Raw genomic sequence first — 23,506 nt, forward strand, 5'->3', positions numbered from 1 at the left:
CCTTACAGTGCCAGGATTCATGACAGAGAAAGTGATCAAAGCAAGGTGCAAATCTGGAAATGGCTCATTGGAAACAAGATGGCTGTCAACAGTACAGTACCCCAGAATTGTGTTAGTTTGACATCTCTCTTCCTTTCCGTTATTCTTTTCCCTGTGGGGCTCTCCTAACTTGGGGACTAAATCTATTGGGCCTAGGCAAAAAATGTCTACTATATGGACCAGTTTTTAATATGGGCTCCTTTTCTGCACCCACAGATTGTAGATGACATTGATGTCATTGTTTAGATCAGAGGTGGACAAACTATGGCCTGCAGGCCAGATCCAGCCTGCAAGCCATTTTAAGCCAGCCCATGAGCTCCTGCTGAGGAGTGGGGTCTGCGGCTTGCCCCGTTCCAGTGCTCCAGCTAGGGCACTAGGTCGGGGGCCGCACCACACGGCTCCCAGAAGCTGTGGCACGGCCCTGCTCTGGTGCTCCAGCTGGGGCACAAGGTTGGGGGCCGTACCACATGGCTCCTGGAAGCAGCCACATGGCCCCGCTCTGGCTCCTATGCACTCCAATGGGAGCCTGCGGATGGGGCAGCATGCAGAGCCACCTGGTCATGCCTCCACATAGGAGCCGGAGAAGGGACATGCCACTGCTTCCGGGAGCTGCTTGAGTTAAGCTCCGCTCAGAGCCTGCACCCCTGAGCCTCTCCCCACACCCAAACCCACTGCCCCAGCCCTGATCCCCCTCTCGCTCTCCAAACCCCTCGATCCCAGCCCGGAGCACCCTCCTGCACCCCAAACCTCTCATCCCCTACTCCACCCCAGAGTCCACCCCCCCCAGTCGGAACCTGCACCCCTCCCACTGCACCCCTGCCCCAGCCCTGATCCTCCTCTCGCTCTCCAAACCCCTCGATCCCAGCCCGGAGCTCCCTCCTACACCCCAAACTCCTCATCCCCAACCCTACCCCAGAGCCCTCACCCTTCCCCGCACCCCAACCCCAATTTTGTGAGCATTCATGGCCCACCATACAATTTCTATTCCCAGATGTGGCCCTCATGCCAAAAAGTTTTCCCACCTGTGTTTAGATGTACAGCTACCTGAATTTGCAACCACAGTCAGCTGCTTAAGCATCTAGTTGTGCTTAGTGTTGCAGGTTCAAGGAAATGAGGTCTATTGAGGACCTATTTAAATCAGACCCTATATCCACTCCATTTTGCAGAACAGAATAAGTAATGGAGGCACTGCTCTGCTAGGTGCATGAGCTAAAAGAGTTTTGCCTTTCTTGATGGAATTGTTCCATACAATATGCAAAAACTAGTTTCTTGCAGGCAGGTGAAATTAACACACGTTATTCTTCAAACTGATCATTTCATTTACAAGTTAATTCATTTTAAATAAATTGATGGCACAGTATTTCTACATAATGCATTTTTAGTTTAATAGAGAGGAAGTGCGTTTATTTCATATATGTTAAGTGGATTCTTCAGTGTCTGTTGATAAGGCTTATTATAGTTCCCCCTACTTTTTTCCTATTAGCTCAGGCTCCATTTTTACAGCCCGGTAGTCATTACTACTCCTAATGGGTCCAGTTTGATAACCTAGTAACTGGAGGAGGAAAAAAAACTAATCATTTTTCTTCCACACTTTAGCTAGCCTGGAAGAGCCCAGGGAAAACTTTGCTGTCTCCCTTCTCCTCCTAACGTACTGCATTGTGAAGCCAGTGAAGTGATCTACATGAGAAATGCTCTAGTATTTAATTCCTAATCGAGGGTAATGTGATGACCCTTTCCTTCAATTCTCTCACTATGTTTCTTAAACCAATTGAACAAGGAAAACTTTTCCTCCACTTCTTCCTCAAATTAAGCTCTGCTCACCCACAGAAGTGTTATACTGATAGTTATTTTCAACAAATAGGACCAAATTTTATGTTGTCATAACTCCACTGAAATCAGCACAATTATGCCAACAAAGAATGTGGCTCATTATTTAATGACAAACTTGGTTTGTCAAGAACTTAGTTCTATAGAATCTTTCCTTTTGACAAAACAAGCGTTCAGGAACTCTGAGAAAACATGCTTGAGAAAACTATAGCTCCTAGTTTTACCAGAACAGCTCCATCCCTTATAGATGAAATAGCCCCATCACTAGAGATTTATAGAGTAATAAAGGACCACTGAATCGTTAAACAAATCTGTTATTATTGGGCACTTAACTAAACATTTAAATATTTAGCATCTCATACTGCATCAAGGCAGTTGTAGTTTTATGTAGTCCAGTGTACAGACTATGGAAGTCTACCTAGTATACTTTAGCCTGTGCATTTTTACAGCCATGAAGGTGCAGTCCTGATTCCTGTAAAAAGCCCCAGTAATGGGCCTGATCACAAAGAAGCTATGTGAAGGCCCTAAATATGTTCCTCTCCAGCTAACTCAGAGTATCAAGGGTGCTGCTCTGTGACCTGCCACACACTGGCTATAGTAGACTGCAGCAGCAACATGCAGGGAGAGGTAAAAGTGGTCAATCCACATAATTGCATGTCCACCAGGGATGTCACCAAAGCATTCTTCTGTGTTCTGCATGATAAAGCCCTTCCAAAGTAGATCTTAATACTCAGGGGCTGCAGATGCTTACACTCATGTGCAGTGGAATACCACTAGTCCCACTGCCTTTTCAGCAGCACATGCCTGCTGAGGGAGAACAGGATAGGATCCTGGTGAATGGAAGTCTTAAAACAAACAAAAACAAAAACACCTCACCACCAGTCACTTAACGAGCTTCATCAGGAATTGCAAAATTATCCACTAACCTTCAGGACAAGGATGCTAAGAAAGTTGGGTGTCATCTTATGTTGCTAGCAAATATTTTTTAAATACTTGCCGCATGAAGTTGTGTCTTCATTAAATTACAGCATTTCAGAACTTATGAATACACTGGTTTAGGCAGTGCATATTTCTTTAAAAAATAATCCTAATTAGATAGTCAGGACAGGAGAGTGGAGAGCCATCATACCAGGGAAAAATTAAACATTTTCAATATGCCACCATTATTTTCCCAACACTATGGTAAAAGAGAAGATTGAGTTTCTGTGCTGCAAGATCACCCTCCCTGCCAGAAGTTGGTCATGCTCATGGTGTGTGTGGGAGGGGAAACCCTGTTTAAACAAACATAGATACTCATCAGAAACAGCAAGTAAAAAAATCCCACAATTTACATCTAAACTGATTTCTACTCAATGTTGCTTCAGATGGAGAAACACCCCTTAAAACAACTAAATATGAGAACCTATTTCATGGCCCTCTTGCCAGGGTTTGTGATCCTGTAACCAGATACTATTCCATTTACACTACAAAGATCATCATCAAAGGCTCAATTCTGCAAAGCACAGAGTATCTTGAACTCCTACTGATTTCAGTGGCAGTTGGGAACACTTGGCACCTAATGGAATAGGGCCTTAATTACCTCCCTCTTTAGAGAGACTGCAGCACTAAAGTAGATTGAGTTGTTCTGGCTGAGTTTTGAAGACCCAATTCCTACCTGAATTATGTGTTGATATAATCCTACATTTACAAAAGATGTAAAAAGAGATTAGTTTTTTTTAAGCATAAAACAAACTTCTGTAATCCGAATATTACAAGCTAAAAGGAAGACATCTTACCTTAAAGCATCAAAGCTGTCATATGATCCAACTGTGTAGTGTCTAAACAATTTCTTTGTTCTATCCGTTCGAGTTTCTGCGTAAAGATGGAAGATACAAAACTTTTAATAATACTTCTATACTTACAGAATGAAAAATAATCTAGTGCTCTTTTTATTTGTAATTTGAAAAACAGATATTATTTTCTCTGTTTTATATTAATACAAACCACTAGGAGTACCTCAAAGTATGGTCTCAAGTGCTTCAGGTGAGAAAAATGTTAATTTTGCAATTGATAAAATGTAGATATTCCACATCACTCATACACACTAAGTACAAGATTAGCAGTAATTTTTCTTCGAGTGCATCACTTACAAGAAATTTTCCTTACTCAGAAAGATCAGATGTTGCAAGTTACTTGACAAAGCTGTCCACATCGTCATCTGTAAACTCCTGACAACCAATCTTAATCTGATTTTTCCCCTAGATTGGACTAAAAATAGCAACCCCCTTTTTAGTAATAATAAAGGAGGAGAAGAAGGAGAAGGAGAAGAATGCAAAATAGTAATTTTGGACTTTGGGACCACAATCAAAGCCATTTGAATAATTCATAACTATCAGTAAGAAAATGGGGGCAGAAGAAAAGGTGCGTATGCTCTCATCCATCATTGCTAAGCAAATCACACAAGAAAACAACATCATCAGTGTGGAATTTGTACCCCTTTTACATCTATAAAAGGGATAACACTGCTGGAATATAAAAGGACTTAAAAGGGATGAAGCATAGCAATATAACTGCCAAAAAGCCATTTGAAAAGTCAGCCATGTTACAACTTGGGAGACACTTTTGTGAAAAATGTATAAAAGGGGTGGCAGCATCAAACTCATCTTCAGGACCACAAACTCTTTTTTCAAATAAATCCCCCTTTCACTTTTCCAAACCCTATTATCACATTAACATTGGTTTAATGTTGATAAAAGTTTAAGTAAAGATTTAAATTTAGCATCACATATACAAAATAATGTGTAGTTGTTCTCTGAAGATGTACAGCAAAACCTATCAATAAAAAGGAGGTTTTTTAAGTACATCAGGAACATCCTAACAATGGTATTGGTCCATTACTAGATGGAAATAGTAGAATTATCAATAATAATGCAGAAAAGATAAATGTTCAATAAATATTTCTGTTCTGTATTTGGGAAAAAAGTGAAATAGTCATATCATATGATACCACTTTCTCCATTCCACTAGTATCTCATGGGGATACTATACAGCAGCTCCTAAAGTCAGACATTTTAAAAAATCAGCAGGTCTGGATATCTTGCACTCTAGGGCTCTTAAAGGGCTGGCTTAGAAACTTGCTGGACCATTAATGTTGATGTTCAAAAAAATCTCGGGGCACTGCAGAAGTTCCAAAAGTCTGGGAGGAAAAAGCTAATGTTGTGTCAATATTTTAAAAAGAGTAAATGGGATGACCAGGGTAATTATAGGCCTGTCATCGATCCTGGGCAAGATAATGGAGTGGCTCATAAAAGACTCAGTTCATAAAGAATGAAAGGAGGGTAATAATAATTAATGCCAATCAACATGAGTTTATGGAAAATAGATCCTGTCAACCTAATTTGATACCTTTTATGAGATTACACGTTTGATAAAAGTAATAGTGTTGATGTAATATAATTAAACTTCTGTAATGCATTTGATCTGGTACCACACAACATTTTGATTAAAAAAGCTTGAATATAAAATTAACATGGCACACATTAAATGGATTAAAAACTGGCTAAATTATAGCTCTTCAATATAATTGTAAATGGAGAATCAAGTGGGTGTGTTTCTAGTTAGGCCCTGGAGGGATCGATTCTTGGCTATTTAACATTTTTATCTATGACCTGGAAGGAAACAAAACCATCACTAATAAAGTTTGCAGATGACAAAAATTGATGGAGTGGCACAAATAAAGAGGACGGGTCACCGATATAGAGGGATCTGGATCACTTGGTAAGCTGGGCTCAAGCAAATATGTATTTTCATATGGCTAAATGTATACAGCTAGAAACAAAGAATGTAGGCCATACTTACAGGATGGGGGACTCCATCCTGGGAAGCAGTGACTCTGAAAAAGGTTTGGGGATTGTGGTGGATGATCCAGTTGAACACAAGCTCCTAGCGTGACACTGTGGCCAAAAGTGCTAATGCCATCCTTGGATGCGTAAACAGGGGAATCTTGAGTAGGAGTAGAGAGATCATTTTACCTCAGCGTTTGGGACTGTTGTGACTACTGCTTGAATACTGTGCCCAAAAGAGCCACAAGAATGATTAAGGGATTAAAAAACATGCCTTATAGTGATAAACCAAATAGACTGAGCTCTGAGTCTAACAAAGAGATGGTCAAGGGATGATTTAATTAGAGTCTATAAGTACCTACGTGGGGAACAAAGATTTAGTAATAAGTTCTTCAATATACCATGATCCAATGGCTAGAAGTTGAAGTTAGACAAATTTGGACTGGAAATACGGCATACATTTTTTAAACAGAGAGGTTAATTAACCATTGGAATAAATTTACCAAGGGTCGGGACTGATTCTACATCACTGACAATTTTTAAATCAAGATAAGAGGTTTTTCTAAAAAGATACGATATAGCAATTATTTTGTGCAAGTTCTCTGGCCTGTGTTATACAGGGGATCAGACTAGATAATTAAAATAATCCCTTCCGACCTTGGAATCTATCACCATTTTGGAGTCTGAAATCACATGATCAAAAGGAAATCTCATAGCTTAAAGTTCTAAATCAGGGATCCTGCAATAGTATCAACAAACCACACCTGCAGAAGAGCTGCAGCAATCCCTAGTGCCTCCACCAGTTAGTTTCTTTCTAACTGAATGCAAGTCATAAAATATTCAAGAACTACCAAAATATGTAATTAAGAGGTTAGGAAACTCATCTTTGTGGAGAGGATATTGGGTAAGTGTTTATCTGTTGCCATATTTATTTTCAGAAAGAACAAAAATATCTGTATGTAGTTAATTTTTTTTCTCCAAAATGTCCACAACTCTTGGAAACGACATAACTTCCAAGGAGATCTCTAAAATAAAACAAAATTTTAAATGATCTAGAGAATGGGACAGCCTATTCTCCAGCCTTGTGCAGAACAATGGTAGCTGTTTTCTAAGCAATGAGAGATTTATTTATTTTTATGGGCTCCGCTCAAGAGGGCTGGGTCATTTACTCCTGCATACAAGGGCCACTGTGATAGTCCACAGCCAATCAGCATAACCTACTAAAAAATCATGTCATGGAATAATTGTCAGGATGACATTTTGAGATATCAGGTTACAGAGCAACTTTAGAGTATTCAGCATGGTTATTATCCCCAGAGTACGTTGGGTTAGTTGCCAATTCCAAATAAGCCAAATATCTTGGACATGAAACACTTTTGGGTGATTTCCAGTCACTACAGTTTGGTTTGGAAAAAACCCTCAGGTTTCCCTAAAGTTGTCCCTAAAACTACCACCACATTACAGTGACTTGATAATCTGTCACCCAAATTCAATAGAAGAGTTTCTGTATAACTTGAGACCACCAAGTCCTCAGTGCTCACTAAGGTTGCTTCATACAGCCCATAGTCCTGCAAGTTAACTAGTAGATGATGTTTCCTTTTCAAGAAAGATTGTCCTTGATATTTGTGATCATTTATTGTACTTAGACCTGAGAAGACACTTTAGTCAGGTTTTATTTCTGTACCATATTAAAAGTAGTCAAGGGCTAAACTTTGACCAAGGACTGTCAGCACTAATGCAGAAACTCCAGTTCCTGAGAGCACTTACTAGGTGGATTAAGCTTTGATTTAAAAAATGCTTTTCAAATTCAAACTATCCTAAAAGTTAAAAACAATTAAACCTATACACAGCTGCCTCTGCATTTTGAAATTTGTCACACTTTTAAAAACAGAAAAAGGGGTGAAATAGATTATGTACACAAGTGGACCAGTTCACAAGATATGTATGAAAAGTAGGCCATAAAGAGATAAGAAAAGTTTCATATAAACAGATGGCCAGATTGTTCCCTTCACTTGGAATGGTGACAGAGGAGAAAATCTCCATGGCTCTACAGTTCCCCAAATTGTTTTGTTGGGGCCTGGTGTTTGTCTCCTCCCATGTCAACATGAGTTGGTGGTTCACCAGACAACTCATAGATCTTACCAAAGCTATATGTATCACCCTCATTCTAATGGTCCTTTTACCTGCCTCTGAAACTAGAACCCAGAGTGTAAAGAAGGCCTCACTGAAGAGTGAGAGCAAGCTACTATATTAACTTTTCAGTGGGATTCACCACTGGTTCCTGTGTGTGAGAGGAGCATGCAAGTAGTACACTTCAGGCTCAACCATGGCCCAAAAAGCTAGCTGAATGGTCTGGGGATGGAGATAGGGAGGAGAATCCTTGAGGAAGATACACTCCCCTTTCACAGAGGAAAAGCTGTGAGTATAGCCTACAAAATAAACTGCCCAAAGCTATAAGGCTGGATTTGAAGAAGTAGCTACATAATATTCAAGTGTATTGGTAATAAGCTACAGGTGTGTACCATCTGAACAAGAGAAGACACTATTGTAAGGGATGTGATGTATATGTATTATGCATTTGCCCCCAGGTGTACTTGTTAGCTTATGTAGTTGATGACCTGCAGTAACCTTGAAGACTTCCCCAAAGAACAACTTTGAAGTGACCCACATATATCATGGCCTAGACACCAATGAGCAGATTTCTTTTGGAAACTGTACTGAATAACACAGAAAACCCTAATTATATCAAAAGGTAGGTGAGACTTCATGTGAAATCTATCCTTAGATCCCATTTACAATGTGTCATGGGCTGTTTCAGAAGCCAATTTGAGAGAGAATGAAAATCTGAAAACAGGACAAAACAGAAAATTTCAGCGCTCTCAATACTGTTAGTTGAGTCTATTAAGGAGCCAGATGCTACTGCAGGAAGCTATTTTCTACAGCATGATATCGCGGTTCTGTCAACATATTCAAAGCAGATGGGAGGAAAGGCGAAATGCAGTAAGACAAATGACATTGTTCAGCTACTCCAATATGTGCGAACCAGCAGTCTATTGTTTTCATTTTTGTGCTTTCCAATAGCGTATTCACAAGGAACACTGGATTCCTAGGGGAAATACTTAGACTTACTGGTCTCCCATCCCAGAGTCCAGACACATGTTATGGACAAGGTGAACTAAATTTCCTGGGTGGATACGTCAGCCGCAAAGTTCTGTGGCATCCCCCCCTCCCCCTTACATATATCCATGTTCACAATCCAGTCTACCCTATTAGCCGGTATCAACAAAATAACAATCCACAAAGAGAGAAGGGTTAGGAAGCAGTCACCACAATAAACATAGCTTCCTCTCTCTTCCCTACATTAATCAAAAGGGAGCCAAAAAACCTATAAGTAGTTGCACAACAAACAATTGTTCTGGATTCAGGCCAGAATTTGGGGCAGAAATGGATTTAGTGGCACTGATGGATTACCCCCTGCTGTCAATGGATGGAAGGCAGACATCCATTCTCATCCTCATGTACCTCTCTGAAGCATTAAACACCACCAATCATGAAATACTGCTGTCTACCTGGGAGGTGTTGCAGGAGTCCAGTGAACATGCTAAAATGATTCAAATCCTTCCTGGTGGGATGAGTCAAAGGGAAGGGAAGAGATGGGATAGGAATTTAGACCCTTCAGTTGTAGAATCCCACAAGGATCAGTTCTCACCAATCCTACTTAACAACTATATGCAGGTGTAACCCACACACCTTCTGGGTGTGATGTTCTGTCCATCTAGTGGCACAGAGACCACTTCCAGATTAATGAGTCTGCTTTACAGCCTTAGCTAATGGCCATATGGCTTTTAGCTCATGCAGTAGAGGCTCATGCATTAAGCTCCAGAAATCCCAGGTTCAATCCCACCTGCCGACAACCGGGGTCTGTCGGTGTTACACGGGGTCTAGGAGAACCACTAAGATGACAAGGAGTCAAGAGTGAGCAATATCCAGAGGACACACAGTTCCACTTATCCTTCACTACATAAGACTATACTACCATAACCAAAATAGCCCTGTGCTCAGATGAGATCAGCTCATGGATGAACAGCAGCTGGTTCAAGCGGAATCTCAGCGATACAGAAATTATGTTGGTAAACAGAGGAAAGTAAAAAGTTTGTCTAAAGCTCCAGGATAAGGACAGTGGTCGACAACTCCATTCTTCAGGCACATTGGAAACGTCCACTGCAAGAGTAAAAGCTCATCTGTGCAGGACGCAGAGCATTCTTGGGGGCTGGTCCCAGTCTGTGGAGCAAACTTCCACAAGAACAAAGAACCATCTAAAGCCTCCTCACCTTCCAGTGCAAGGTGCACTTCATCGATTGTTCTTTCTCTAATACAAGTACTCAGCAGTATATACATATAAACAATAGAAACCAAATCACAACACTGCACACATTCTTCACCTTGGGAACGACATGAGAGAAAGAACAAAAAACAAAACACACACACACACACAAACAGATGTTATTCATGTCTTTTAATGCACTTCCGGAAGGCTCTCAGATAGTATGGTGATAAGGGCAGTATAATAGTCTGTATAGAATAAAATAATGTGACAAATTTATCCCTAGTCTATTGTCCATTGAAGCCCATAGAGTTACACCAAGAATGAGATACTCATAATACGGGACAGATGTGGTACAAACTTAGATTAATTTAGCCCATATTTAGTAAAGGGGAGATTTTACTGCTGAAGACAGATACCCATGGTACACTGCAGTATAAAGTCAAATAACAGTGTGATGTCACTATCATACAGGTTCAAAGAAATGAAGGTATTCATTGTGACAATGTGTGGACTGAGAATTTTGGCCCACTTCCCACCCAATGAGAGGCAGCTGGGGAATACATGGATGTGGTTTCCACATGGATCTCCCACTATGCTAGCCTGATCATTGGGACAGAAGATTTCCTCCATAGCTGTCTCCCTACCCACCTCCATATTATGAAGATGCAGTCCTATTACTCACAGCAATGTTTGCCTAGGGAGCAAAGAATGATCTTATCCCTTAACTGGGATGTCCCTATGACACAGAGAGCAGCCAATGCCAGCCAAACTGGTCCTATTACAGTATTATATTTTTAATAGATTTCTAAATTTTATATGGTTTTGGAGTATAAATAAAAAATAGTGAAAAAAACATGCAGCAATTCCCTTTCTTTTCTTCCCCCTTCTCCTGTTAGCAGGGCATTTCAACAGCTGTGTGTTGGTTACCTAGGAAACTGCTGTGGGTTGATCTTTGATTGGATATATTGTCAGACTGCTTGCCAGAGTTGTGGGCAGAGTTTAGAGTGGCAGACATATGCATGTGATGCATAAAGAAAGTAAATACTAGGCAACTTCATTTCTTTCTTGAGAGAGAGAGAGTTTTTAGGATGTTGGTTGTATGCTAACAAGCTAATTTATAGTAGGAGGAAATAGCTCTGCATTCTGTATGGAAGGGTTTCCCAAATCCCATACCCAACAAGCTAACATAGCCATTCCAAATCACCACTCATGAGTGCTAATCCTTTGTTGCTTAGCTGGCCACAATAAATTCAATGGCTTAGTGCCACCCCATTATGCACATTTTCTCCCCTCATATTGGTATCTGGGATATTTTGTAGGTGATATATGTAATCACAGACACTCCATACTGTGGGCCAGGTTCTGGCCAGGTGCTGTTCATAGGTCTGTCAGAAAGTAAATAACTAACTGGCAGAGATAGGGAACGAAGGCATCCACTGCCAGAATAAAGCCTCTTTGTGAAGAAGCCATTTACTGTCCCAAAAGGAAGGACAGTAGAGGGTGGTTCTTCAAAGTCAGGGGATGTGAACTGCATTGTTGTTGTTCCTAGTTCAACAACGGATCCCGAACAACATGCAGGGGGCAGGAACAATCAATGCGGGGAGCACAGGATCTGTTCAGATACCAGCCATAATTTGGATACTGATTTTGCAGCATGTACACATGTTCATTTTGGATACCTTGCCTACTTAAACCAGAATTTACCCTATAGGCATATCACTCTTCAGGGCACACAGTATTTTTTCAATTTCCCACAAAATATGTATGCATGCCTATCATTTTTCCCCCCGGCAGTAAGCATAAGAAACCGTTTTAGACCGAAAGGAAAAATGTTCCCAAAATAGGTAGAATTCTGACTGAAGCAGTGTTACTCCTGCTAGAGTGTACCTGGGGAGTAAAGACGGCTAGCAGATTTGATAAAGGCCAAAAGTCATGCCTCAGTTCTTTACCCAGTTATAGCTTTTAAAGCTTTCAGTCAGGCCTACAGTGGAAACTTTTGCCAATGTAGCAATGTTGGTTAGGGGGGTGATTTTTGCAACATTTCTAAATTGACAAAAATCCTGTTGTAGACATATCATAAAAGTGCTTTTGCCTGTATAGCTTATTTTGCTTGGGGAACCAATAAATGCATTTTTATGTCGGTATATGCTGTGGTTACACTAAGAGGGTTATGCCAGTAGAGCTATACCAGCAAAACTTTTAAAGTGTAGGCTAAGCCTTAGAGGTTCACACCCAAGGCTTGAATTTGGCCCTAAATGCCCAATGGTCTGATCATGCATCTCTTCCAAAATATCTTCAAAGCAACTAATTATGTAAGCATTGCAGGATGATGCCCTTCCAATATGTGGTCTTCAGAAGCAGGTCCAGAACTTCCCTTTGTCCGACACAGTATTCAGTGCAGTTTTGAAGGTAAGATAAATAAATTAGTTCTATAGGCAGCTTTCATATCAAGCAGAACGTGTCTAACTTAGAGACTAAAATGTACCCCCAAGTTATGCTATTTAGGAACCAAAACCTGCAGGTACAATGCAAGGTGATGGCTAATATCAGAGGAAACAAGGATTATCTTGAGTACTTCTTTGTGCAAATCTGAAGAAATAGCATTGTGACCTCTTTTGGGGGGCAAGATTCACTATGATTACTAAGAGAGATAGTAAGGATAGTAAGGAGAAATAGTAAGAACCCAGGAAGAAGTAATTTCTTTTAAAACAAAATTAAAGGTGGTCTTTTTTGACCACTGCAAAACCCTTTTAAGAAAAAACACATTATTGCTTAAGTCTAAACAGATTATTTTAATTTTATTGAAATCTTAGTGTTCACCTCTCTTGGGCTCTCACAGCTTAAGACCAGTTCTTCTTTAGACAGAAAAATGACAAATTTTTTTAAAGGTATTTGAAGTTTTTTCGTTCGAAGTAGACACAAAATGCTTTAAGCAAAACTACTTTCCTGCAGTAGTGATTCCCTGGTTCTTCTGGAATTATGGATTTTAAATAAAAAAACATTGGTAGTACAATTTTGCATCCTAGATGGTGATTATTAGGACAAAGATTACTAGGATTATGGTGAATTGGCTTAATCACAGAAAATACTGAAAGGGACGATCAAATTTAGTGAAGCATGGAGTTTGTTTGCAAAGGAAATCTTCCACATACCATCTTATTACAAGGTAACATAGATTAGACTTATGAAAAGGGCAACATCAGCCTGGAACGATGGTAGAGAACAGTGGTTCAAAATCTCTAGTCCATGGACCACCAGTGGTCTGTGGATCCCATAGTGTTAACTGAAAACTACCAGTGCACTTAGCTCTCCTGCAAGTAGAGCTGGACAGGAACAAATTTTTCCATCACATGAAGATTTCAAAAATTCCTCCTTAGGACAAAACAGAGACCTTTCAAATTTTAGGTGCAAAACCAGAGACCACTCTCCCCCACATCCTCCCCAGAATAATCTGGAGGTTAAGAGATTCACTTCATTTCTGGAGAGAGAGCCAAGACTGAGACTGACACATGGAATAGCCTGGTGGTTCAGGCACCCACCTGGGATGTAGGAGACTCAGATTCAAGTCCCTGCTCTGAATTAGTGATGGCCTAAACCCTAGGCTATTCTGTGGCTTAGTGTTGGTCTTTCTGCAAAAATTCCATCCTAGTCCTGAGACACCTTCCCAATGAAAGCTTTGTCAAAACTGATAGGTTTCCATGAAAAGTTTTGGTTTTGACTAATAGATATTATTGAACAACAACAACAGGTTCAAAAATTTGCTCTAAAGAAGAAAGCCAAAAGTAAATTATAATACTTGCCTAATATTTTTCCATATAAGCAATTGTTATAGCATTAGCTTCTCTTCTTCCAATAATGTTCTATGTTTTAAAAGAAAGATTACACAGCTGAGACCATCAAATGGATGCTGTATGTAACAAGATTGACACCATGTTACTATTATGTTAACTCACACAGTTTCCACAGGTTTTGTTTTTTTCTGTGTTTCTTTTGTTTTGTTTTTGTTTTGTTTTATTTAACTTCACTTGCATGCATTTACTTATGAAGAAATAAATGCAAGTATGAAAACATCAAAGATGGAACAAGTCTCTGGGATGGCTGGTGTTTCCTCACAAAGCCTTTCCTGTCTTAGGCAAACTAGTATTGACTCATTTGCGAACCACAAAAGGGTTTGCTTTTGAGTGGCTCTGAACTAGCTTACTTTGCTGAGTACTCACAGAGGGTGGCATTTGGCAATTGCTCCTCTTTCCTGAGGGCTCCCTCCTGTGGGTTTCTGTATTCTGTCATGTTAACAAAAGGGGTGATACATGCATGGAGGTCATTGGTTAGGGAGGAAGCATAAGTTGTAGTATCCCCAGCAGGTTGGAGTCTCCACTGAGTCAGCTGGAAGAATCGATTATATTATCCATGTAAGGAGAGATTCGGGCATGAATGAGCACTAGCTGTCTTAAATTCAGCCTAGATAAGACTGAGGTGATGTTGGTTGGTTGAAGGAAGAAACTGGAGACATGGCAAGGGTTATTTCGCTTCCTTTGACTGAAGATGTATTATAATCTTTTAGCCTTCTGAGTACGCTGTAGGCTCTCTTGCCCATGAATAAATGCATTTTGGGTAGTGGTTTATCTGGGATTCTAGGGATTATGTGGGGAATTGATTAATGGGTATAATATCTATGTCATTGCTGAGTAATTTAACTTGATCTGGGGGAATTATCAAGTCTGATTACTAAGAACATAAGAACGGCCGTACTGGGTCAGACCAAAGGTCCATCTAGCCCAGTATCCTGTCTACCAACAGTGGCCAATGCCAGGTGCCCCAGAGGGAGTGAACCGAACAGGTAATGATCAAGTGATCTCTCTCCTGCCATCCATCGCCACCCTCTGACAAACAGAGTCTAAGACACCATTCCTTACCCATCGTGGCTAATAGCCATTAATGGACTTAACCACCATGAATTTATCCAGTTCTCTTTTAAACGCTGTTATAGTCCTAGCCTTCACAACCTCCTCAGGTAAGGAGTTCCACAAGTTGAATGTGCACTGTGTGAAGAAGAACTTCCTTTTATTTGTTTGAAACCTGCTGCCTATTAATTTCATTTGGTGACCCCTAGTTCTTGTATTATGGGAATAAGTAAATAACTTTTCCTTATCTACTTTCTCCACATCACTCATAATTTTATATACCTCTATCATATCCCCCCCCAGTCTCCTCTTTTCCAAGCTGAAAAGTCGTAGCCTCTTTAATTTCTCCTCATATGGGACCCTCTCCAAACCCCTAATCATTTTAGTTGCCCTTCTCTGAACCTTTTCTAGTGCCAGTATATCTTTTTTGAGATGAGGAGACCACATCTGTACGCAGTATTCAAGATTTGGGCGTACCATCGATTTATATAAGGGCAATAATATATTCTCCGTCTTATTCTCAACCCCCTTTTAAATGATTCCTAACATCCTGTTTGCTTTTTTGACCGCCTCTGCACACTGCATGGACATCTTCAGAGAACTATCCACGATGACTCCAAGATCTTTTTCCTGATTTGTTGTAGCTAAATTAGACCCCATCATATTGTATGTATAGTTGGGGTTATTTTTTCCCAATGTGCATTACTTTACATTTATCCACATTAAATTTCATTTGCCATTTTGTTGCCCAATCACTTAGTTTTGTGAGATCTTTTTGAAGTTCTTCACAGTCTGCTTTGGTCTTAACTATCTTGAGCAGTTTAGTATCATCTGCAAACTTTGCCACCTCACTTTTTACCCCTTTCTCCAGATCATTTATGAATAAGTTGAATAGGATTGGTCCGAGGACTGACCCCTAGGGAACACCACTAGTTACCCCTCTCCATTCTGAGAATTTACCATTAATTCCTACCCTTTGTTCCCTGTTTTTTAACCAGTTCTCAGTCCATGAAAGGACCTTCCCTTTTATCCCATGACAACTTAATTTACGTAAGAGCCTTTGGTGAGCGACCTTGTCAAAGGCTTTCTGGAAATCTAAGTATACTATGTCCACTGGATCCCCCTTGTCCACATTTTTGTTGACCCCTTCAAAGAACTCTAATAGCATAGTAAGACACAATTTCCCTTTAGAGAAACCATGTTGACTTTTGCCCAACAATTTATGTTCTTCTATGTGTCTGACAATTTTATTCTTTCCTATTGTTTCGACTAATTTGCCCGGTACAGATGTTAGACTTACCGGTCTAATTGCCGGGATCACCTCTAGAGCCCTTTTTAAATATTGACGTTACATTAGCTATCTTCCAGTCGTTGGGTACAGAAGCCAATTTAAAGGACAGGTTACAAACCCTAGTTAATAGTTCCGCAATTTCACATTTGAGTTCTTTCAGAACTCTTGGGTGAATGCCATCTGGTCCCGGTGGCTTGTTAATGTTAAGTTTATCAATTAATTCCAAAACCTCCTCTAGTGACACTTCAATCTGTGACAGTTCCTCAGATTTGTCACCTACAAAAACCGGCTCAGGTTTGGGAATCTCCCTAACATCCTCAGCCGTTACTAAATTACTAATTTAGTATATTTTTAAAATTCTGCTTGAAGATGCCAAGAGCATTGGATGGGTGCTTTTATTATAGTTTGTAAAAATCAAAAGTAAATTTCAGTAGTGAAACATCTTCCTGTTGAGTTCAAATCCTAAAGAAAGAGCCTTGAATCTCAACCTAATCCATAATCATGAGTTATTGTAATTTTATCAGACTCTTCATTATATCAACTGCTTCCAAAGGAAAAAAATCCAAAACAAAAAGTCAAGTAGAAACAAAATTATTCTCAGGGAAACATATCAAGAGCCTAATTCTGTGAGATGATTAGCACTCAACTCCCGTCTTATTTACATGATCAGGCCCAAAATTAAAATTTAATCCCAAATACATTTTGCTAAAGCTTTTTATAAAGTTATGACATCTGGATGAACAATTTGTAACAAATAATTTATTTCAATTAGTTTTCCCACTCTCTGTTCTGAGCTGCCTGTCAACATATTGCAACATCCTCAAATATATTCATTTTTCTAAATTATGCAGTCAAGATACATCTTGAACCTGGAGCTTGCTCATGAATCAACTGTTGTCAATATTAGCTATCAGATACACAGGTCACGCGTTATGTTGTTTCAGTTCTTTGGAAGGGGTTTCTGGTACAAGTGTTCATAATTACAAATTTGTGGTTCACTTTCTGAAGCTATTCCAGAACATTCTGTTAGTGCTAGTCTACAGGGCAAATTACTGCACAACAAGCCATTATACATATCTGAAGTGCATCAGCTTGCCATGCAGTAATCCAGTGTGGACACTGCTAGAGTGTAGTGAAAGTCCCAAAATAGGCTGCACTCCAGTACTTTCACTGTGCTCTAGCAATTCCAACATGGGATATTATTACCAGGAAACCAGGTGTAATACAGATTTGCAGTATAGTTTGCTATGCAGTAACTTGCTGTCTAGACATGGAGTCAGAATATGCTGTTATTGTTAGTGTACCCACTGGTACGATGATTTGCTAGAATATCTGTAGACTGCAAAACAATAAAGTGCAGACACAGTCAAGCAAAATTGATTTAAGAATAAATCCAAATAGTCACAAGATTTGCCATTATGTATAACTTGGATTTATTCCCTACAGTGAAATGCTGACTAAGGCTCTCAGCCTGCAAATGCTTACACACATGCCTAACTTCATCCATAAGTAGTCTTAGGACTTCCATGGGGTTTGCATACTTAAATTAAGCACATGCATGTTTGCACAAGTGACCCCTTTAAGCCCCATTCCAGAATGTGAATAACTGGAGTAAAATGGAACTACCGATGAGAGTCAAGTTACTCACTTGGTCAAGTCTTTGCAGGATTCAAACTAGAACAACTTCCAGCATGTATTTATATTCTTATTCATTCTATTAAGTTGTTAATAGCATTTTAAGAAACTAGAAAATATCTTAAAAACACCCAACATCAGTCTCATTCAGTTAATTGAATGCTGTTTTTCTAATTGTTACTTCCAGTCTCAAAACTGGCTGCAGCTGTTTCCCCCCTCCCCCCAAGAGACCAAAGCACAGCAGTGGGATTTCAGGCACCATGCCAGTTTAGGCCCACATGAAATGGAGTTAATATATTCCATCTCTAGAAAAGAGGAAGATGCCAGCTGCATCACTGTAAAACATTCCCGGCAAGTATGTTTAGGGAATGACAAAGATGAGTGCCACTTGCCCTATTCCAGCTAAAGATGGTGTGAGGAGGAGGAGGAGGAGGAGATTAAAGAAAGATAAGACAATGCTAGCAACAAAAACCCTTCAAAGTCTGACCAGATATAATCATTCCGGCATCTGCTTACACATTTGCTCCCTCATGACAACCAACACTTTAGTGGTACCATTTTTATAAAGCCTGTTTATCAGAAGATATAATTCAGACACAAAAACCTGGCATGGAGTCTCGCTATAGGATTTTTTAAAAATATTGTGACTATTGTACTTACAGTACCAGATACCAATTTCAGTTACACTGTTGTTAATTCAGAGTAACTCCATTTGAAATTAGTAGAGGAACTCGGCCTTTACCCAGGTGCAATGGAGATAAAAATCTAGCCCACAGAACATGGAACAATCCTATCCTACATGGTTTTATGTGCACAACAGCAATGAAGTTTCCTTTGGAGTAAGTCTTTCTAAGCTCCAATTTTTTTCAAATTGTTTTGATTTTAAAACGAAACTGTGTACACAGTTAGTTCTCAGCATGTATTACGGCCTTGAGATTTATTTCTTTAGGCTGGGTGAGAATGAGGGGACATGAAAATCCATCTTTTTATTTGGTTTAGAGAACTGCCTGCTTGGTATGCACAACAGCTTCTACCAAAAGAAATTCTTAAGGATTTTTATCATTACTGACAATAGAAATATTCTCCACCTCACTGAGTGCACTCTCCTGGTAGCCTCATCACAAATCCTTGATACTTATTTTGGGGATCAATAACATGTATGCTGAATTCTCACGTATCTATAACAGTAGTTTTATTTAAAGTTTTAAAATATTTTTAATATAAAAGGATGACGCCACCTATCGGGTATGAATGAGCATGGGATGTGGGATGATTCAAGGTTCCTCCCAGTCCTTTTTCACCTCACTCATCTTCCACCCATGTCGAACAACAATACTTAGCAGAAAAATGGAACCTTACAAAAGCTTGGCAGCTGTATCCACAGCAACTGATCAGTTCCAACTTTGAATTGCCCTGCTATTCCCTCACCAGATATGCCCTGGAATAGACTGAGAATCAGATTGGGAAACCTTGAGAATATTTTAAATATTTTATGCTGGGTCAGCTGAGCAGAGAACTCATAGGTCCAGTGCTGAAGCGTACTGAAAAAGGAAGACAAGCCAGAGGTATGGAAAGTCTGTGTGGTACGAGAAGGAAGGAGAATAAAGGAGATTAAGGTCACTTTAGAACCTAAAGCTAAATATCTCCTAAGAGCAAGAATGTTTCTAAATTTGGATCACAAGTATCCCTTTTATAGCCAGTAGATCAAAATGCATTTTAGGACACCCTTAAAAAACACAAGAAAAATGTCCATTTGAAAATGCTTAAATACATTTAAAAATGGGAAGTTTAAAAACAAACAGGATCTATATTTAAATAGCAAATTACAAGATACCATGAAACAATGAAATTCAGTTAAATAACTCAAACATGAATCTTAACTCAGTCTCGAGTCCCCCCCCCACATTTTTGTGCTCATGTACTTTCAAGTGCAAATTTCACTTTTGATGATACTGTATATATCCATGTATAGCAATATTATAGGGAGATGAGTTCAAAGAGATTACAGACAGCATCAGAATGCTGTGCGACATTTTATTGCCATTGCCCCAAGGTAACTTGTAAATTACATGGGGATTTTAATTTCAAGGTAATTAATTAATCTGAGCTGCTATTTCATTTTAACAGAACAATATCATTGTGAAAACGTGTATGAAAAGCAAGACGTCTTAGGGAAGAAATTCTGTTCCTTTAAAGCAATCTGTTCACTAATACAGTACAAAACCTACTGTCTACTGCACCTGTGACACTCTGCAAGCTATATAAGGTACTGAGATGACCTACTTTATTTTGATGGGGGCAATTTATCCTAAAACGACATGTACAAATGTATTACATGCTAATGTACAGATAAATGAACACAAAGCCTGCCTACAGTCTCCTAAACCAGTTTAAAATTCAGTTTTAGTGATCAGTTTAGAAAACTGGACTGGTATCCAGTCCAATGGAGAGACTGAATGGAGTTTGAAAGAAGTGACTAATTGAATATATTTCTTAATTAACGAAGGTATATATTTGCCTTCACATCCCTAAATTAGATCAACATTCATTAGAAGGACAAGTTCCTTTTAAAATTCTATGACCTGCTATTATCCCAAATATAAAAAAAATTCAAAAATTGAAATTAAGCTTTCCATATATTTCCAAATCCTAGAGTAAAACATCTGGAATTGTACCTTTTCATCTCACTTTATTTTCTAATTTCTCAATTATTCTTTAAATGTGCTGTAAATTGCAATATATTTTAGGTTTAAGAAGAAATAGACTATAGGTTAGGCACTAATAAGAATGTATGAAATTATGAGCACAAATGCAATACACCACATTATAGTTTAAAAATGTTAAAATAGAACCCATATTTTCCAATGTCTCATCTTTACATTTAAAAGCCACACAGAGTTATTCATTAAAGTTACACAATACCTCCAAAATGAACTTTCTTCTTGAATCTTGAGTTCTCAGTCATAGTTTCTAACCTAGGTGTAACCATCTCACTTGAATGTATTGATCTTTTGCATCCCCATGATGAAACAAACACAATCCAGATAGTTACATTATTTCAAAATTTACTATTTCAGCTGTACACAAAAAGTTGCTCCAAAGTGCAGGATTAAAAAAAAAAAAAAAAAGAAAAAAAAAAAAAAAGAAACTAAATATATATTAAATAATAAAATATCAACTAAATAAAAAAAGTTGCACCAAAGTGAAAGATAAAAAAAAAAAAAAAAGAGAGAGAAAAAGAAAAAGGAAGCTTCTAAATTTTTAATCCATAATGACGTCGACAGTAATTCTTAATCTTGTAAACAAAAATAATAATTAAAAAAATCCAGTATCAATCAAGGAATCTGTTATTTTACACAAGTTGTAGGCTCAGAATCACAGCCCATATCCTTCTAGTTCCAAACTGTACCAACAGATTTTTTTTCCTGGTGCAGGTTTCCATGGAAATGCATCAGTCACTAATCTAAATAAGTGCGGGTGAAGGACGCCTGAAAACCTAGAGCAATTACGCATGCCATTAGAGAGGAAAAGAATATGATTCAACCCAGCTATTAGTAACATGGTACAGCTATCATGTCTATGTTTTTGTTGTACTGCTCCAAACAAAACTGCTTTACTGTTTTTGCAAACCCACTCTTTTCTACTGCCTCCATATTAAAAATCTCTCTCAGGTAGTGAGTGTGTGCTGAATTCAGACCATTTCCGATGCAAAAAACAACACTAATAGTTAATTAGCATGTATTTGTTTTACCATGGTTATTTATTTATTTAAACATGAATCCTTCCCTCCATAACTAAAGCAAAGTATCTTTGACCAGTTATTCCCATAAGAAATGAGAAGGTTGATGCTTTGATCTGCATTAAAGGGGTCTTAGTTCCTGAGGAATCCATTTAAATATAAAAATCTGGGTTGCATAGTGTGTTTCTACCAGATAGTTAACTATCACAATCAACAATGGGCGAGAGTTTGTATCCTTGTACATAAAATCCATGCAATTCAGTACCCAGCATATTTATGTTTGGTACAATGCACAGCAGTATGGGGTTCACAGTCTCCCATATCTGTGTATAGACGCAGAGAACTCTTAGCCACTACAATCACTTCCTTAAGGTTCACTTCTGCTGTCATGCAAAAACCAAATGACAATGGATGGACAGTTGGCATGCTGAGAGTGCTACATAGTACACTGAACCATAATTTCTCTGTTGTCTTGTCCTCTTCCTTCCATCCCCATTTGTTTCTCTTCCAGCTATTGCTTCCTGTCATATCCTAAGGAAGCTAGCAATTTGGGGCATGGGCTGCATTTTTATTACAGCACAACGTAGCCCTGGATAACAATGAGGATCACCAGATGCTACTGCAAGACAAGTACAGTCAATTGCTTTATCGGAAGGATGAAACTATTAAAAAATATAGAGGTAGCACCCCCCATTAAGATTGTCTGACCCTTCCCATTATAAGATCCAGTTTTCAGTTGCAAATAACTGTCAAAAACATTAAACCATTTGGGCTTAAGTTTTCCAAGCTGGATGTCTGCCTCAGGCTGAACATTTTTTGAAAGTTTCAGCCCTAGCTGTTCAGCCATTTCTAAGACCAAGGATAGGGAAAAATACATTACTTTGCCCATGTTAAAACATTCTGGTGACCTTTTCTTTGAACAACTCTAGCGCCCTATGATTTGCATCAGGGACTTGAAATCAAATAAGGGTATGGCCTTTGCATCATGGATGTGCTTTTTGCCATCACCGTGAAAGTCTGCCCAACTCTGGTCAAGTCATTCATAGCTGTTGAAAAGTTGCTGTTCAACATGCCCAGTAGAAATGTCTTAGATTTTAGCAGCTAGAACGTCTGAAGATTCCATCCTCATTGAGCAGGCGCCCCTCCCCCCAGCTCATAGCTCCCAGTGCTGACCCGACTGCACATGCTGCATCTCCAAAAAAATAACTGACCATGGTTCTCGCTAGCCCACCGCTACAGTTGCAAAACCTGACTTTTCCTGTAAGTGATGAATCCTTATGGAAGGCAACTATTTTTTGTCAGTTGTGTTAAATTATTTTGCCTCTATTCCCTAGTTTTCCTAAGTTTTAAAGTGTGTCCCCTCATTAGAAGCCTCTTCCAGCTCCCCCCACCAATAAACTGTGTCCAGTCATTCAAACTATGAGATAGTCTGTTTGAATAAACTAAGTAGCATCAGGCCAGGTCAGTACTTGGACTGGAGATTGCCATGGAAAACCCTAGTGGTACAGTAGGTTCACTAAGAAACATGTTTAAATAAATTATTAAATCTTAAGGATGGTGCAGATTATTGTTACCAGTACACCTGGATTAAATGCAACACAAAAAGGACCTGGCTGCTTTTGATCAATAAAGATACCACTGAACTTTCTGCAAGATTAGAGATGTATTTGTATCAGTTTTGTATCCTGGGCAGATTACTAAAATTCAGTCCATATTTCAAGAGGATAATTTTCTTTTTCTTTCAAACTGCTGTGCACCATTAAACAACTGTCCCATTTCATCCAAAAAGTGTAAGATAGGGTTACCATATTAAAACATTTAAAAAAAAGAGGACACTCCACAGGGCCCCGGCCCCAACCCCACCCCAACTCCGCCCCTTCCCCAACTCCGCCCCCATTCCAACCCCTTCCCCAAAGTCCCCGCCCC

The 23,506-nt window shown here is 39.2% G+C and overlaps 1 protein-coding gene across 1 annotated transcript in view; it reads right to left on the reverse strand.

Moving 5' to 3' along the window:
- The window catches only part of SHANK2 (SH3 and multiple ankyrin repeat domains 2), a 561,458-nt gene that overhangs the window by 225,913 nt on the left and 312,039 nt on the right, over window positions 1-23,506 (reverse strand). The window contains exon 13 of the mRNA XM_029911481.1: window positions 3,642-3,717. Within this exon, the coding sequence (XP_029767341.1) occupies window positions 3,642-3,717 (76 nt within the window). The remainder of the gene's footprint in view (window positions 1-3,641; window positions 3,718-23,506) is intronic.

Source organism: Terrapene carolina, unplaced genomic scaffold (genome assembly GCF_002925995.2).
Source record: "Terrapene carolina triunguis isolate 2854851 unplaced genomic scaffold, T_m_triunguis-2.0 Scaffold96, whole genome shotgun sequence".
Lineage (NCBI taxonomy): Eukaryota > Metazoa > Chordata > Testudines > Emydidae > Terrapene > Terrapene triunguis.